Source organism: Castor canadensis, chromosome 9 (assembly GCF_047511655.1).
Source record: "Castor canadensis chromosome 9, mCasCan1.hap1v2, whole genome shotgun sequence".
In the NCBI taxonomy this organism is placed as follows: domain Eukaryota; kingdom Metazoa; phylum Chordata; class Mammalia; order Rodentia; family Castoridae; genus Castor; species Castor canadensis.
The window spans coordinates 112720478-112739606 of record NC_133394.1 but is presented as its reverse complement, the minus strand read 5'-3'; the positions used below and the strand labels follow the sequence as shown (position 1 = coordinate 112739606).

General features: G+C 41.9%; 1 protein-coding gene across 4 annotated transcripts in view; it reads left to right on the top strand.

Annotated features, from left to right (window-relative positions):
- Kit (KIT proto-oncogene, receptor tyrosine kinase) overlaps positions 1-2948 on the top strand; it is a 79876-nt gene extending 76928 nt beyond the window's left edge. For all 4 annotated transcript variants that reach the window (XM_020183421.2, XM_020183419.2, XM_020183420.2 and 1 more), the window contains exon 21: positions 682-2948. In XM_020183421.2, coding sequence (XP_020039010.2) covers positions 682-810 — 129 coding nt within the window. In that variant the 3' untranslated portion in view covers positions 811-2948. The remainder of the gene's footprint in view (positions 1-681) is intronic.
- Positions 2949-19129: the final 16181 nt, after the last annotated feature.

The window sequence follows — 19129 nt, the reverse complement described above, 5'->3', positions numbered from 1 at the left end:
CTCTGACTCCTGATAGAAGACCCTGCAAAAGCCATGGGTTTCTCAGCCAATTACATTTGCAGTTGGGTTGTAGTTGACTATAGGGATTTGTAAACCTTTTTAATAAGTTAGTTTGTGCTTGTCCATCAGAAGAGCTACACTTGCATGTATGTTTTGCCATCACTCCTTGTGTAAAGTTATTTCCTTGAGGAAAATTGTATCGATATGATCTAGGGTTTAGCCACTAAGTTCTTGCAAACCACTTTCTTTAAAAGTCTTGGAGCTAGGTGCAGTGGCTCATTAGTAATTCCAGCTACTTGGGAGGTGGAAATTGGGAGCATTGCAGTTCAAGGCCAGCCTAGGCAAGAAGTTAGCGAGACTCCATCTTAACAAGTAAGTTGGGTGTGGTGGTACATGCCTGTGATCCCAGCTACCCAGGAGGCATGGGTAGGAAGAGTGCATCTGAGATTGGCCCCAGGGCAAAAACACAAGACCCTATCTGAAAAATAAAGCAAAAAGGGTTGGGGACATGGCTCAAGTGGCAGAGCACCTGCCTAGCAAGCATGAGGTCCTGAGATCAAAGACCACTACCTCCAAAAAAATGTCTTGGTGCATTACTTGCAGTTCTGAAGCTGTAAGTGCCCTTGGTTGCTGTGTTCATTGTAGGGACCACTGTGTTGACTGTGGGCTTGTTTCCCTCAGATTTACTCCAACTTAGCCAACTGCAACCCGCGCCCAGAGAACCCCATGGTGGACCACGCTGTGCGCGTCAACTCCGTCGGCAGCAGCGCCTCTTCCACCCAGCCCCTGCTTGTGCATGAAGATGCCTGAGCAGAAAGAGCACGGGGTCTCCCTCGCAGGCGTGACGCCCATTCTTTTGGCTTCCTTAATGGTTATTTTGTTTTCCTTCGACTTGCATCCTACTCCAGGGTAGTGGGCGACCCCCACTATAATCCTGTCTTTATGAGCACACTTTAGTGGCTGGTGATTGTTTTGTCATCAGCCACCAATCCATTGCAAAGGTTCGAACTGTATATAAAAATATATATATATATATATATATATATATATATATATATATTCCTAATAGCAATGAACCCCTCCTGTAAGCAGAAAAACTTCTCATTTAGAGAAAGGGAGGGCACGATGGACTAGATGCCCGGAGTTCTTTCCAAAGCTTCTCCAATTCTGTTCAAAAAAGTATGACTGGTAGTTTATTTGAATAAATAGAAGTAGTCACGTTTGGCCTGCAGAACCATATACAATGATGTGAAGATGCAGGTTTGGAAACTGAAACCTAAGCCCTTTGGGTGAAAAATAGAGCATTGTTAGAACAAAGGACACCAGTGTGAACATCTGGGCTTCAGAAATTAGTATTTCATGCTGAGAAGGAGACCTAGGCTGTGAAAAAATGGCCCCCAGGCACAAATAGAGACACTCCGCTGTGGACCACTGGATGAGCTTTTGTGCAACTGACCTGGTTTTGAAATAGAGTTTGCTATTAGGGAGTTGAATTAGAGACAAGAATTCCCTAGCCTGTGTTTGTATATACTCATCTGTAGATTGTGTGTGTTCATACATTGGATTGTGTGGAGGGGAACCCACAAGCTTTAGTTTCTGTACACAGCCCTGGCGATATGTCTGCTATGTGTAGGAATAGATTAACAGCCATACAAGTTTGAAGAAAACTGTTAATACTGTTTTGTAAGGAAAATAATATAACTGCCAAGCACAGTCTTAACAAAGCCTCCTCTTGCAGCCCATGAATTTGCCCTGCAGATTTCCCAGATCAAGCCTCCCAGCTTCAGAATGGCATTGGATGCTCTTTCAAAAGTTACTGAGTGATACTGCATGGTTCCCACAGGAGTGAGAAAACAATGCTGTCTAGCTTGCATTCTTATGTAGCAGGAAGTAAAAGCTAGACTCAGCCTCCTTCACAGGCATGTCTTGGACATCTGGCCAGTATCTGCATAAGTGTGTGTGTGTGTGTGTGTGTGTGAGTATGTGTGTAGACAAGTTATTTTGGGCTTGTTCCTGCCCTGAGTCCAAGAGGGTCCAAGAAGTAATTTATCCTTCATCATCTCTCCTGTTTCTCTGCATGTAGCTGTCTAGAGTAGCCAACCAAAAGCTGACACAGAGGCTTGTCCGCAATGGAGTGCTTAAGGACTATTTGCAGCCACCTGCACTTCAGGCACTCTCTTACTTATACTTATCATACTGTACCCATTGCTCAGACCTTATCAAATGCTACTATTCCACTGAGACATTTGAATTTCATTGTTTAGGCTGTAGTCTCGATATTATTCTTATAGCTAACCGTTTTTTCCCCCTCCTCCTCATCACTGTCCAATATAACAGCTAAATCCGTACATGGCAAGATTTGTGTTGTCTTGCAAGATTCAGGTATGTCACTTTCACGGTGTCCCTCGTCTGTCCCTTAGACCTACGTAGAGAAGTATTTGCATGGGAGTTCTATGCTCTTGCACCTTTCCAAAGTCGGCAGGTTCTGGGGTTGTATTGTCACGTAAGAGATGGTCACCATTTGCCATACTTTGGAAAAACTCCTTTGCGTTCCTATTGACTATGATTATAGTAAGAAAAGTAGCTGTTAATTGTAGAATATCTAGGTACTTCAGGGCACATCATGGAGAATTTTGTCTTGAATATTCTTGAAAGTTTATATTTTTATAATTTTTTTTACATCAGATGTTTCTTTCAGTTGCTTAATGTTTGAAATTATTTTGTGGCTTTTTTTGTAAATATTGAAATGTAGCAATAATGTCTTTTGAATATTCCCAAGCCCATGAGTCCTTGAAAATATTTTTTATATATACAGTAACTTTATGTGTAAATATATAAGCGGTGCAAGTTTAAAGGATGTTGACGTTTCATGTGTTTTTTCCTGATATGTTGTCCAATGGTTGACAGTTCTGAAGAATTCTAATAAAAATGTAAATATATAAATCAAATGGATTTTCTTTTTGAGTTTTTAAAGTGCATTCAGCCTGACAGAAAGTTTTATGCCCAGTTTACATTAAAATACATGCAGAACTATCTGAACACTGTAGGACTTATATATTTGAAGAGTCGATGGACATTTACTAAGATTTTAGTATGTACTATATTTTCTCATTTTATTCTTACAACTTGGGGTATTTATGTAAGTTGGAAAACAAATATAGAAGACATTTTGAGAATCTTGCACATAGCTATGATTGTTAAGCTGATTCATAGGGAGTGACTATTTTTGTCAGCAAAATAACAGTGAATAACAGCAAGTTCATGTCCAGTCTAATGCATCTGGCATGTTTCCTCCTAAAACAGGTTGTCTAAAAATTACCTCGAACAGTAAAGTCATGCAGAAGGTTGGCATCAGGAATCTGAAGAAAGTGGTTTGTACTCTTGTTGGCTGGAGTTTTGAAGAGAGGGTATTTGATCATGAGATAGGTACTCATGTTCTACCCTCGGCCCCTATTCTACTGCCTTCGAGAGCAGAGTTATATTCCTTCACCTGCTTGGAGGCAGGTCCCCTGCTCCTGTGAGTTGGGTGCTATTCTGTGGCTGGGACATCCTGTGGACCAGAAGGTAACACCTAGATCACTGGAACCCACTTGAGACAAAGAATCACCCCATACCCCCTAATCCTATTAGGATTGGGTCAGACACCCAAACACCACCAGTTTTGACTTCTTTTATGAACATGTCATGTACGCCTGCAGAAGCGTCTCCTGAAAGGGGAGGGTGGGGTGAAAGGTGACTTGTAATAAAGAAGAAGGCTTTTCAAAGCAGGAGGGAATTAATGTGCCCAGGAACACATCAATGATCAGTGGAAAACGGACCCGCATTTCAGTCTGGCACTGGCAGCTGTTTTATTATGGACAGGAATGAATGCTAACTGACCACAAAACAAGAGCTCTTTCTTTCCAGATGTTTCACTGCCATACAGCCTTTTCCATGTGTTTGAAATCTTGAGTTAGAAGCAGTGGAGGAGCTGGGTGTTACCGGTCTGTGGTTACTTCCCTCACTGGCCCAGCTTTTTACTGTCAAATAGTATTGGGTACTTGGTGTCCAGGTTCAAACCTTGGTGCCAGCCCTGTCTTTGCCACTTACCGCTGTATGGCATGGGCAGATTAGCTCTTGAAATCTCAGTTCCATAGCAGTAGTATCTACCGTGCTGTGCTAATATGAAGCTGTATAGACCACTTTGTTCATATGCCTACCTAATACATGCTCAGAGCTCAAAAATAGTAACTTTTATCATGGTGAATTAGGCTTGTTAAGGAAGAAGTACAGCACTATTGTAATGGTGTAGTCCATACCAAATTGTGCAATCAAATATTTGATTCCGGTTATTGTCTTTTTCTTAAATGCAAACAACAATGTACTAGTGTATTATGCAACTTGACTTTGTAGGGATTTTTGTGCTCCTATTAAAATTTCAACATTTTATTCAGTAAATTAAAACTTCTTTCTCCAGCCTTTCTTGTGAGTTTCCCATCCATGGTCATTGATAAGTATGTCCCACATTTTTGGCTTCCATTCTCAGACCTCTTATTTTCTCATCTCTCTTCAAGCCCCCATCTTTCAAGTCCAGCAAAATCACCTGAATTGGAAGTTGCCTCTGAATTTCCACCACACTCTACTTCTTAGGGCCCTTAGAATTGGTTCTGCCTTCCACTATGGTTATTTTGGCTTTTGTCTTAACACTTTCCCATTCTCACTATATGCAGACTTAAAAAACAATTAACTAAATACCCATGTGCTCATTAGTTTCACTGGTTCCATTTATTTGGATTATCCAACACTCAGAGGTTAAATTAGCCAAGAGATTGCAAGAGCATAAAGACTTGCCCAAGTTCACTTAGTCATATATGGGACCAGATTTGCATCCTGATCCAAGTCTGCACTTCTGAGACAAGCAAAGGCAAGTACTTGGTCTTCCTATGCTGGTACCTCGTGCTGCCCTGTTCATGCAATATGTCACTACCCCAGTACTCACCCGTCTTGGGCCAAGGAGCCTTAGAAACTCCAGCCTTCTTTAGGAAGCCCGTACAAGTCCACTGGAGCCGGACGGGAGACTGATCTGCCATCACAGACCCTTGAAGTTGCTGTGAGCTCCATGAGCAGTTAATTAATATTTTTCTGAACAAATAATTAAACTTGCCATCAGTTGGGAGTGTGGGAGAATCATCTGGGAAGAAATGGCCCCAGGAAAGATAAAGAATGGGACCTACAGAGGTTGCTATTCACACTTAGGGTGGGAAGTGGGGCTCTAGGAGGAAGGGAAAGGGGATCCAAAGGGAGTTTTCTTTGGGTACCCTTGCCAAGGCCTATGCAGCTGCTCTGTGGAAACAGGGAGAGAAGGAAAGGAGGTTTAGGGTAGGTGAGTTGGGTGGAGAGGAAGGGAAAGTGGCAAGAGTACTTCCTTATTCACAAATGGGGAGAGAGAAGGGTGCCACGCAGAAGTATCTGGGATTGCAGTATAGAAGCTGAAGACTGCCACCCAGGCTTGAATTTGGAGGGGGTCAATAGAGCCAGCCCCTGCCAGGGGGAATGCCCCACAAGAGAACTCTGGTCCAACTGGGTTCAGGAAGGACCAGCTGGACAGCCTTCCAGGGAACTTTCACAAAGGAAATTGGATTGGTTTGTTAGGGGTGCCATAACAAAATACTTCAGCCAACTACAGAAATTCAATTACCTCTCACAGTTCTGGAGGCTGGAACCCTGACATCAGGGTGTGGCAGAGTTGGTTCCCTTTGAGGGCTAACAGAGGATCAGTTCTATGCCTCTCCTCTATCTTCTGGCAGACTACTGGCTTGTAGATCTCTGCCTTCAATGTCCTGCCGTTCTGTTTCTGAGAGACATTGGTTGGGTTGGATTAGGGGTCCACACTGCTTCAGTATTACCTCATCTTAAGTAATTACATTTGCAGAGATCTTATTTCCAAATAAGTCACATCCTGAAGTACTCTTGGTTTGGTTAGGACATCAGCATATAGGAGGAACACCCAATTTAACCCATAAGAGCAGATCTCAGCCCTTCCTCCCCAATCATAGCAGTTAACATGGTCCTTTCTAGAGTGCTGGAACTGACTTGCCAAAAACTCTAGAATGATCTCCAAAGTGCCCGTTTCACAGCATCTTTTAATTCTATTATTTGTTACTTATCTGAAAATCAAATTTAATTTAGTGTCCTATAGTTTGTTTGCTAAATCTGATAGCCCCTGTCTAGATTTTGATTTAGGGACTGTACTTAATCACTCAAGATCCAGCACACGTAAGAAATGCAGTTTTGGTGATAGTAAAACGCAGAGGAGAAACTTCATTTTAGTGAAGGCCTGTGGATGGCCAACCTCCTTAGTTATTTCTATCTTAATTTTACTTTATCTTCAGTCTTGAAAGCTTTCCTCACTGGGTATAGAACTCAAGAATGGGGGCCATGTTTTCCATTGTTGCTATTGAGAAGTCAGCTCAGTCTGTGGTCCTTTTTTTCTTATTTCTTATACTTTGTCTTTGGTCTTGGAGTTTCTCTATGATGTGTATTAAGCTTGAATTTTTTTATTTATCTTATTTAGCTTCTCGAATCTACGGATTGTTGTCTCTCAGCAATACTGGAAAATTCTCAGACCTTTTAAAATTGCCTGTGTCCCATGCTGTTTGTCTTCTTCTGAGGCTCCAGTGTACCTTAGACCCTTCCACTCTATCTTCCATGCCTCTCAATCTATCTTCTGACTTTCTGTGCTGCATACAAAATGATTTCTGTCTTCTGTGTTGGTCTTCAGCTTGGAAATTGTTTTTTGAGCATTTCCACTGAAGCACAATTAACACACCATAAAATCTACCCATTGCAATTATATATTCAATGATTTTAGTGTGCAGCTATCCTCACAATACAGCTTTAGAACACTGCTATCATTCCAAAAACTTCCCTCATAACAGACACAAGTAGGCAAATAATTTTAATGATTTTTAGTTATTCTTGCCCTATGAAATGACAGCCATACATTTGCCTCTCTTTTAATGCACACTCACTCACTGATTATCTTTGAGATCTTTCCAGATGTTTTGGTTCTAAAAAGTAACAGTGATAATTGATAGGTTACCTTGTTTGAATAATGATCAGTAACAGTGATGATAATGATAGCTACCATTTATTTAATACATACTGTGTACCTAGATCTGTATTTTATATTTTTCATATATTACCTTAGTTAAGCCTCATGACAACCATAGGAAATAGGTGGTGTCTATCTTGATTTAAAGGTAAGAAAACTAACTCTGAGAGAGTCACTAGCTTGCTCTAAACTTGGCTACTATAAGCAATGGAGTTGAGAGAACAGTTCTAATATATTTGACCTCTGCATCCTAGAACTACAAGCAGCAGTTTCATCAATCTACTGGTATATGAACAAGCTCTTTTATTGTCCTTTTCTCAGCTTTGAGTGAGCTTTTAGCCATTTCATTTCACCTTTGAAAATACCAAAAAAAAAAAAAAAAAGGTAAAGAAAAGAAATCAAACACTTTTCTACTTATTGCTAACTCCTGTTAAGATGTTGGTTGAGACTGTGGTTCAAGTTAAAAGCTTATGTGAGGCCCAGAATTATCTGTTGAGTTCACAGGTTCCTGATCTACTCCCTCCCTGGCCTGCTATATGAACTTCCCATGACCCTCAGAAACACCTCTTCCTCTGTGTTTCAAAGAAGGGTCTTGTCTCTTCAAGCCTCATGAGAAAAACAACATGCTGGATTTACAGAGGGACATGGGACTGAAGGGTAGAGAGGAACACTAAAGAAGGCAAACCAAGAACCTCAAGTGAACATGAGTGAGTGAAAACAGCACCTTTCTCTCACATCAATGGTATTCATTCTTGTTTATAAATGAACAAACTGCTACTCAGATGGATCCTCCCCTGCCAATCCCATTTTTGTTTGTGAAATGCAGCTTTTATGATGTGGGCTCATCTATGAAGGGTTTGACCTCACAAGGGCCCAGTCCTCGGGTAAACGCTCCTGGTTGAAATGAATGTTCTCAAGTGGCTTGCCTGTGTGTCTCCATCCATGGTTGACTTTGAAGTATGTGCTTTTTCGAGCACATCAGCAGGACTGTGGTGTATTTCATGAGACTGACCTTTTTCTTTGTGGTCTGTGGCTTAGCACTCTTGTTCTGTAGCATGGTAGAATGAGGGCAGGCAGAAGGACTTGTCTCATGGCTGCTTGTTTCAGGATATGAACAGGCATTGTAGGGCAGCTGAAAGCCTGTGTCCACACCACAGCACATCTTGCCTGAGACTCAATCCTCCCTCAATGCATCATTTGCTTCTAACCAGGCTGCATTTTTCTCCTGAGGAGTGTTTGATGTAGAAAACTGATATGGGTAAACTGACTTTTTCTACTGCCACAGCCATGTTCCAATCAACATAATATGGTGTGAAAGTAGTTTTTGTTTGGTGAGCTAACCAATTAGCTTTGCTAAGAAGGGTACCGATTTTAAATAGTTTCAGTGAGGAGTGAATGCTCTACCGGATTGGTTATGTCTGCTTGGACACAGGTAGGGTAGGTCCATCTTGTGTGCTAACTCTTACATAGCATCTTAGCATGTTCTAAACGCTTTACATACTTTATCTACTCTCTACATTACTTCATAGAGAAGGAAAGGCTTAGAGAGAGAGGTCAAGTTAGCTTGCCTCAAGGTCACATAGCTAGTAGGTGGCTAAGGCAGGATTTGAATCTAGGAAGTCTGGCTTCAGTTTGGGTACTGACCACTATGTCACACTGTCTGTATTTTCCTATATTGAACAAGACAGATAACCTAGGTCAGCCTGGTTCAGAAAGGACCTCATGTTTGTTGCTCGCCTGAGTTATATGCTGGCCAGTCACGAGCTTCGTTGGACTCTGATGCCCTTCTTTCTTCCCAAGCTGACAAGGATTTAGATGCCTGACCTTGCCAAATGCGGTGACTTTTTCAAACAAAGATGAAGTAAGTCACAAGGATGAATAAGCACTCAGGGCACATGAGACACAGGTCTCCGAAATGCATAATATCAAAGGGTGACAGGGAAATTTAAAGACAATAGCACATGCAAGCATTTTGAAGCCCATTATTTTACCTCTCCTGTGCTACTACTTAACCCTAAAGTGACTCCCTTTTCAGGAGGCAGAAGCTGAGTTAAGGAGACCCTACCTCAAAAACAAAATCCAAGGGTGTAGGAGGGTAGATATGGTGCAAATACTGTGTACACATGTATGTAAATGGAAAAGTAAGACCCGTTGAAACTATTCCAGGGATGAAGGGAGGGGATAAAGGAGAATGATGGAGGGGGTAAATTAAGGTATGATATATGGTAAAACCTTTGTTAATGCCACAATGTACCCCCAGCACAACAATAAAAAAATGTGGAAAAAAAAGAAAATCCTAAAAAAATAAATAAAACTAACTATAGTACCAAAAAACAAAAACATAACCCCAACACCAAACAAAGGAGCTGGAAGTGTGGCTCAAGTGGTAGAGCCTTGCTTAGCATATGGGAGTCCATGGATTCAATCCCCAGTACTGTAATATGTCAAGTAACCATTTAGTAAGCACCAGGCCCTTAAGTTGTATTTTTCCTCTTATCCTCACCATAGCCCTAAGAGGTAGGAATTTATCTGCATTACAACTCAAGATTAAGTAAATTTTGTTTGACTCCAAAGTTCCTCTCAATGGAATCAGAAAATGTCAACTTTCTTATGTATTATCATTGTTACATAAGCAGCAAAACTGTCAATAAAAATAGGGGTCCTGGCACAGGTTACTGCAGAGGCACCTGCACACCCATGTTTATTGCGGCACTAGTCACAATAGCCAAGTTATGGAAACAGCCAAGATGCCCCACCACTGACGAATGGATTAAGAAAATGTGGTATTTATACACAATGGAATTTTATGTAGCCATGAAGAAGAACGAAATGTTATCATTCGCTGGTAAATGGATGGAACTGGAGAACATCATTCTGAGTGAGGTTAGCCTGGCCCAAAAGACCAAAATTCATATGTTCTCCCTCATATGTGGACATTAGATCAAGGGCAAACACAACAAGGGGATTGGACTTTGATCACATGATAAAGCGAGAGCACACAAGGGAGGTGTGAGGATAGGTAAGACCCCTAAAAAACTAGATGGCATTTGTTGCCCTCAATGCAGAGAAACTAAAGCACATACTTTAAAGCAACTGAGGCCAATAGGAGAAGGGGACCAGGAACTAGAGAAAAGGTGAGATCAAGAAGAATTAACCTAGAAGGTAACTCACATGCACAGGAAAGCAATGCGAGTCAACTCCCTGTATAGCTATCCTTATCTCAACTCGCAAAAACCCTTGGTCCTTCCTATTATTGCTTATACTCTCCCTTAAACAAAATTAGAGATAAGAATAGTTTCTGCCGGGTAGCGAGGGATAAGGGGAGGGGGTAAGGGAGGGAGTGGGGTGGGGCGAAGGGGGGAGAAATGACCCAAACATTGTATGCACATATGAATAAAATAAAAATTAAAAAAAAATAGGGGTCCCGGAAGTCCACTCACCAGGTTCTTGCCGATTCTCAGACTCTCCAGTCCTTCACAGACCACCTTTGAAAACTGCTACAGTTTAGCAGCTTAAAATCCCATCTGGTCTCTGGGACACTTTGGGGATATTTCTCAGCCACTTAAACAGACTCCTCTACTAACTCAGAAGACGTGAAAAAACCTGTGTGTGCAGGTTTTTCAGCTTTCTCCAAGACTAAGGTTCTTAATTTCAATTTTCTTTTAAATTTGTATTTAATATACAGTTCTTCCTCCATATCTGCAAAGGACTGGCTCCAGGAGTTACTATGGATACTAAAACCTGAGGATGCTCAAGCGCCTTATATAAAATTGTATAGTGTTGGCATAGAACCTATGCACACCCTCCTGTATTCTTCGAATCATCTCTACATTACTTATAATATCTAATACAACGCAAATTCTGTGCAAACAGCTGTCATATTGTGTTGTTCAGGGGGAGACAAGGAAAACAGTCTATGTTCACTACAGATGTGATTTTTTTTTTTTTTTTTGCTGCACTGAGGCTTGAACATGCTTGCTAGACAGGTGCTGAGTCGTTCTGCCCCAGCTCTCTTTTGTGTAGCATATTTTTGAGATAGGATCTTGCTATTTGCCTGGGCTGGCTTTGAACCTCATGATTTCTGCCTACTGAGTAACTAGGATTACAGGCAGGAGCCATGGACACTTGGCCAGATGTGATTTTTTAAAAAGTATTTCTATCCTTGGTTGGTTGAATTATGGATATGAAGTCTTTGAAAAGATTTGCTCAAGTCATACTCTTCTGTAGGTAATCAATGTTAACTCTGACATGATTCCTCCTGTACTTTTCTATATTTTATATGTGTGTGTACATACATCTTATTTAAAGAAATGCTATCACATTATATTTTCTGCGAGTTACATTTTTAACTTACAATGTATCATGAGTATCACTCCAGATCACCACGTATAAATTAAATTTATAATTTCTCATAGTGTAAGTATCCCAAATTTTTATAAAGTTTTCAGATAAGAACTTGTCATGCTGGCTAAGTGTAAGAGCTTTTATTGTTTGGTCTACTTCTACCAAATGACATACATATGTCTTAAAAGCTAAGTTAGGGGAAATCTGTGGAATTTGATTTCAGTCAGATTATTTAATAAATATAATCTACATGAAAGGACCTAGTAGTGCAGAGAGGTATATGTGCTCATTAAAGTTAATTATATCTGAAATGTATGTTAGTAAAAATGGACGGAGAATGTAGAAGGAATATTAGTGTGCCTGGATTGATTTTATTGACTGCATTTTCAAAGTAAAATTATCAGCTTTCCTTAGGTGTCTAAAAGAAATGGGAAGAAGAGGAGTTATTTTCTAATCACACACACACTTCTACAGTTCAGCCACCTATGATTAAAATAAAGCCAAACCACACCAGGGTTGCATTAGGTATTCACTGTTCAGATAACAATAGGTTATCACTTTCTCTTTGAATTGCTCTCCAATGAATGCAACCCCCCTCCTCCCAAGAATGTCAATCAGTCCTTACTCCTGTTTGGGCTGATTGGTAAAGCATTAGCCTGTTCTTAACAGACAATGAAAATAGCTGCACACCAGGTACTTGTCAGGCAGGAGAACCTCTAACTCCCTGACATTCAGAGTCCATCAAAAGCCTAGTTGATAGAAACAATGCTTATGCAAAATTGTCTAAAGAATAATCAGTTCATCTGTCCTTGCCTTTGAAATTCAAGTTCTGTCTATGAATATAGGAAAGCTGCGTGCAAAGATTAGGTGGTATGGTACCATAATCCCAGCAATGCTGTTCCAGGTTTTATTTTGGAGTGATCCATTAGCTTCCACCTTACATAATTGTGAGTAATATTTGGTATGTGGAGACAGGAAGACTAGAGTTTTAGTTCCACCTCCGCCATGTGTCAGCTGTCTAACTTTAGGGGAGGTATATAAATTCTCTCAGTCTCAGTAGTCTGTTAGACAGAACAGCTCCTGGTTCGTAGGCCGAATGTAGAATTAAGTGAGAGAATCCGTGTTAAGTATTGGCAGTACAGTACTCAATACGACCATTTTTTTTTTTTGGGCGGGGGGGATAGTACTGGGGTTTGAACTCAGGGCCTCATGCTAGCTAGGCACACTCTACCACTTGAACCACTCCACCAGTCCCAGCAGCCATTTTTCACCCAGCATCCTCTAGGTCTTCTGCAAATTCTAAGACTGAAGTCCAGCACACAGACTGTCCTGGTCCAGTGGGTTGTTCTCTAGTTTGCCCACCCACTTGTGCTCACACCAGTCAAGCTACGTGCCCACTGAAGCCTATCGTGTTCCCAAACATATTTATGCCAATTGAACTTGCTGGTACGATCACACATTTTATTATTTACATCAAAATACTCCAAGAAGTATGACCAAAATTGTTATTCAAATAAAACCAAAGAAAATGTTTGGAAAGACGTCATAAAGGTGAGTAGCCAAGGAAAGTTGCTAACAGTGTAGATGCGAGTATAACAACTATGAAAAGGAGAAAGGACCATAAAAATCTAGGAGAATATACATTCAAAACACCTCACAAATTGTCTAATTTCACACTCCAGTTTAAGCATCCTGAACCTCCAAATCACAGATTATGTTTTATGGATATAATTTATATAAGAAAGATGGTACTGTAATTCAAATCAAAGAACTCTTAAATCACAGAAAGAATACTGCCCTACACTGAAAAATAGGGAAAATGAATGTATATTCGTAGGATTAACCTAAATAAAAGGTATAAGGTACATCCGTATCATGTTGTTGTTTATACATACTTTTTGTTTTTATTTGATTAAAAAAAATTTACTGAACCCCAATCATTTCTACAGAATTATTATCATTAACTATACCTTTAAGAATCATGAGAGAAATCTTTGTCTGGTCCCAGGACAGGTGGTACTTTCCCATGAATCAAAATGCTTAGCTTAATGGATTTTGTGAGTGGAAAAACTGTTTTCCTTCTTTGTATTCACTCCTGGAAAGCTTTAGAGCCAAATTTTGATTTAATTCTTGCAAATGGCAGTTATTTGATAATACACACTTTGTACTAATCTTATGCCTGGCTCCTTGTTTGTCCCTCATTTCCTTTTCCTTTTTTGTCTGAGATTTATATTATTTTATGTAACTTTATATACCATTCTAGGTACACAGGCAAACCCCATGCCGTTCTGATTATTTCAAACAGAGAGAGATTTAACAAAGAAAATTAGGTGTTTATACAATAGTTTAAAGAGCTGGAATGGTGAGTTCTAGACTAGTCCTGGTCCTCTAAGAATTCACCCCTGAGAAACACTGCCGAACAGACTCACAGACAGTGCTGCTGCCTTGGGTACAACATCTCCCCCAAAAAAGGAAGTGGGAGTCAGGAGGCACCTGCTGGAGCTGTTGACTTTGCAACTTTCTGAGCTGACAACCCAAAGATAAGCAAACTGCTTTCCTTGAGGTTTCTGCTACTGCTTTTTTGTACTCATGAAGCTGGGGGCTGACAGTGCAGTGCATTGACACACATCTGTCCCCGTGTCCACGGATGCCCGTAGCAGCAGCCCAAGGAGGAGGGAAAAGATGACCTCTACCTCACTTCCACATTCTGAACATCATACAAGTTCTCCTGATAGGTGGAACTGAATTCACAACAAGACGGTGGCTTCTAGATAGCTGGAGAAACACTTCCAAGCAGTGCCATCCTGTACTCAAACTGGAAGAAGGCTGCAACGAGTGCTAGGGGCTCCTTCCCACTATACACTAAGTATTTTTGTGAGTCACCACGAAATCCTTTGGGGTTCAAGGTGGGGAGAATCTAATTAGAAAAATCTCCCTGATTTCTCTACCTTAAATGAATGAGTAAACCATTAAATGGATAAATCAACAAAACTATTCCATTAGGTCATACCCTATTGCACTCTGAGACAAATATGGTTAGGAACAATCACAGGAAAGAAGAGCCTCAAAGTTAGAACTGAGCTCTGATTCTCCCTCTTACTAACCACAGGACACTAAACCACACTGAGACCCAGTTTTCTCACCAAAACAGTGAGAAAAATAGCATCTGCCCAACTACCCCATGTAAAAGTGCAGAGACCACAGGAGATACGTATGTGACACACTTTGCTTCATCAAACTTGCCTATGATAAGGATCTCATTATTTTTGCCTTTTAATGTTATTAAGACAGTTAATATTATTAATTTAATGTTATTAATACATGTAATAACATTAGAAGATATAGATGTCTTTTATTTTTCTAACCCAAAGTTTATTGTCTCTATACCCCCCATCCTACCTAGCTAGCAAGGGACTTAATCCAAGTCATTACTGGGGCTTCCCTTCTACTCTGGAAATTTGTGAGAAGCTACTGGGACTTACACACCAGAGAGAGGGGTCCTCAGTTTGATCCACCCTGGTCACTAAGATGCTCCTCTCAAAGTCAAGCATTTCTGTGCTCTGTACCAGCTGGACAAGTGGGACATTGTCTTGGCTGGGAGTCAGGGCATCTAGGGGCCTGGATGACCTTTGTCTTCGAGAGTGTTCCTCAGTAGAGTATTATGGTACTGCAAAGCATGGGTCCCAGTAAACTGAATGCCAGAAAACTCCTATTCTCTTTGAGTCTCAGTGGGGCTCCCCAAATGTCCCTGTGGCCCTCGCTCTTCACCCACTCTGGGAAATGTCTCCCATGAACCTAGACTTTAGAAAATGAAGGCTGCAAAAAGAAGAGGTGTTGTTTTCTGGCAACTTCTATCTGTCACACTAATTAATCTTTCAACAAGCTTTACTGCCACATCTGAAAAGGAGTTTTAGATCTGTCAAGTGTTATACAAATGCACAGAACATAACCAGGGCATCCCTGCTCATCTCATCTGGGACTAGGCTGGTCTTAACAAGCAGCTGAGTGTTGGGCTACAGGCTTCAGAGGCCACCCTGGAACTTGTACACACTAGAAGATGGACAGTGCTATTTTAATCATCAGTTTTCAGACAGATTTATTAGGAAGCAGGGGGCATATGGAGGAAAACTCTCTTCTGATCTGTCCAGTCCCACCAACATGCTGAACTTAGCAGCTGTATGACTTTGCACAGGTCATTTAAGCTCCTTGGGGTTGGATTTGTCCTGTTTAAAACGAGATGGTCATTTTTATACCAGTGGTTTAAAAAAATACTCAATAGGCATGAGATAAGGGTGGATGCACCTTGTGTCTCCCCATTGTTTTAACTATAGCTAGCTGACGTTTATGTGGTTTATAGATCTGAGTAGAAAAAAAGAGTTCTATTCAAAGCAAGGAGAGGTTTGAAAACACCAGACAGGTGATTCCTGTGCTCTGTGATTCTGTGAATCAGCTGGATCTGCTGAGATCAGGTGGAAGCCTCTCTCTTGAATATTGTCCCAATGAGGCCTCCTCTTAGATGCAAGTAAATTATGACTATATAGGGCCTCAGCCACCGACTCAGAGCCCAAAGATATAACAACCACATGGACCCTCTTGGGATGTGCAGCTGCGGGGCAAACATGATGGTGCCATGCCTCCTGCCCTCTTGATCACCCTCCCCTGTTTTTATTTATTTATTTATTTATTTATTTATTTATTTATTTATTTATTTACAGTTTTCCCCCTTCTTGCCTTGGGCTGCATAAGTTCGAAGTAGAAGAGGTCAGGTCATAGACAGGCAATCTTACACTTTCTCTCTTGGCTGCCTTATCAGCTGCTTTGGTATTTTCCACATTAGTCAAGTGCAACCTGCAATTCTGGAACCTAAGATACTATCTCCAAAGTCACAGTAACTAATAGTAATTAATCGCTTAATCCCTCCAGTCTTCCATCCAACACATTTCTAACTTCCTGCTCTGTATGAGGCACAAAACGAGAAGCCAGCCATCCAGTGACAAATAAGGCACAGACTGTCCTTCAGGAGAATATGGATGAGCCGGGCATGATGGCTCAAGAATGTAATCCCAGCTACTTGGGAGCGGGATGTAGGTGGAGGATTGAGGTCCAACGCTGGCCCCTGTAAAAGCACGAGACTCTATTTAAAAAATAAACTAAAGCAAAATGGGCTGGGGGTGGGGCATGGCTCAAGTGGTAGAGTTGTGGCAGCCTAGCAAACACAAGGCCATGAGTTCAAACCCCAGAACCACCAAAAAAAAAAACAAACGTGGGCTTCTAAGGGAGGTAGATCATAAATACGTAAATGTGTAACTTACTGCAACAGGATCTGGGCTACATACAATGCATCAGGAGCACAGAGAGGGAAACAACCAGCTGTGCTACCTGGGGAGTTGGAGGCGACTTCCCAGTGCCTGGGATATAGTAGTGACCTACTGAGTGGTTGTTGAATGAGATGATGATTGAGATGATGGACCTTAGAAATGAATCCTAACTCCCACATTACCAGATATGTAACTGTGGGCAAGTTATTTAACTGCTGAGTGTCTCCATTTTCCATCTGAAAAATGGGACTGATAGTTTTGCTGTTCCTTTGGGGCAGTTGTGAGGATTGGTGGAGGTAAGGGGCTTCCAGCAGTGTTTGGAGAGTAGTAAACACACCATGGGTCTTGCTGATTTCCGGAGCCAGTGAACAGGAGCCCCAGGATGGAGAAAAGAGGTGAAAGTGCAGGGAACCCAGACTAGACACACACACACACACACACACACACACACACACACACACTGCTGTTCATTACACCCTGCCCAAGCCCCGAGATGTCCTTCTTACTGCTTCTCCACAGCCTGAAAACCCAGGCCTCCTCTTCCCTGTGCCCTTTCTTCCTACATGAAGCAAAGTTCCAGGATTAGCTGCAACAAAGCAAAGAAATCCGTCTTCTCTGCTATTGCTGCTCCCTGTGGAAAGCACCACTGGGTGCTCCTTTGTTGCCATCACAGCCATGGCTTCTTGATGACATGTGTAGCTGGTGGTGATGGCAGCTTTGGTCCTCTAACTTTTCACTGTCAAACTCTAGCAGAGTTCAGGGTTTAAATGGCAGTACTTGACATGGGGCAGAAGCACAGGCTGTCACCCTAAGGAGAGGAGGCCTGGATTCTCAGAAAGAAAGAACTGTGTGAGTTCGCCATACTCAAAAATGAATGCTCAGGCATGAAGAGTAAGCCTGGAGCTGGAGCAGAAGAGCTTCGTGAAGTTTGGCCTGTCGTCTTGAGGGACCTTTGTTCTTGTACTCTGTGACTGATTCCTGAGCACTGACTCAGTTGGACAGTGCATTCCAGCCACTGGGAAGGGCAAGTGCCCGACATTCCAGGCAGGAAGCTTTGGGCCCTGGGGATGGAGTGGGGGTCTTGTGGGGAGGGCAGTGGGTGATGACACTGGGGAAAGGGGCAGTAGCCAGGACAGAAAAGGCTTTTATAAGTGACAGAGGCTGAGTGATGGTTCTATCTATCAGAAAAGGAATTTATGGAGAGGAGCTTAGGGGCTCACAGGACTGTCAAGGACATGTGTGGAAAAGCCATGAGCACATGGGCAGTGGCTGTACCTGCAAGGCTACCCTGCCAGTACTGGCCCTGGGGCACCAGACAACAGCCAGCGCTGCTTCTGTCCTCACTGGGATGAGTCCCCACAGGCACTGAAGCTCAATATAAATAGGGAGTGTTGGGCAGTCCCTCCAGAGAAGCAGAGCCAGTGTGACGTAAGGTGTGCGTGCGTGTGAGTGTGTGTGCTATGAGGAGTTGACTCACGTGATTGTGAACACCGAGCTGTCTCAAGATTCTCATTTGTCAGGATGAAGTCCCAGGAGTATGGATGGTGTCCCGTCCCATACGCAAGTCTCTGAAGGCTTGAGAACCAGGAGAGTTGATGGCATAAGTTCTAGCCCAAGTCCAAAGGCAAGACAGCCACATGTCCCAGCTTGAGAACAGTTAAGCAGAGAGAATGAAGTCTGTCACTACGTCCTTTGTTTTATTCAGGCATTCCATTGGTTGCATGAGGCCCACTCATATCTGCTTTACTCTGTCTAACTATCCAAATATTGCTCTCATCCAAAAATGCCTTCACAGACACACCCAGGATACTGTTTAGCCAAATATCTGAACACCCATGACCCAGTTGAGTTGACACTTAAAATTAGCCACCACCGTAGGCAAGGGAAGCCAACTGACTGACAGGTCACAGGCCCTCAGCCTGAGAAAGTGAGTAAATGAGTGCTCTGGAGTGGACAGCAGAGTTCACCACCCATCAAGTGCAGGAGGTGGGTTAGGATTCCGGGTAACCAAGGAAATGACAAATGTCCACTCTTATCACGCAAGAGAAGCCATTGGGGAAGTTTACATAGAAAGTGATAGGATCCAAATTTATATTTTTAGAAAACCATCCCTGCTTCTAGGTGGAAAATGGATTGTAAGGGTCAAGAGAGAAATCAGGAGGCTACTGTAGGAGATGGTGCTGAGAGAGAGGGTGGACTTGACCAGTGAAGGTGGTAAGAGAAGGTTGGTTCAGAATATATTTTGGAGGTGAAATGAACAGCACTTGCTGATGGATTAAAGATAAGGGATTAGGGAATGGAACTTATTAAGGGTGACTTTAGTTGTTTAATTAAAAAATTCAGTGGAAGCTGATGCAAGTTTCATGATGGGATG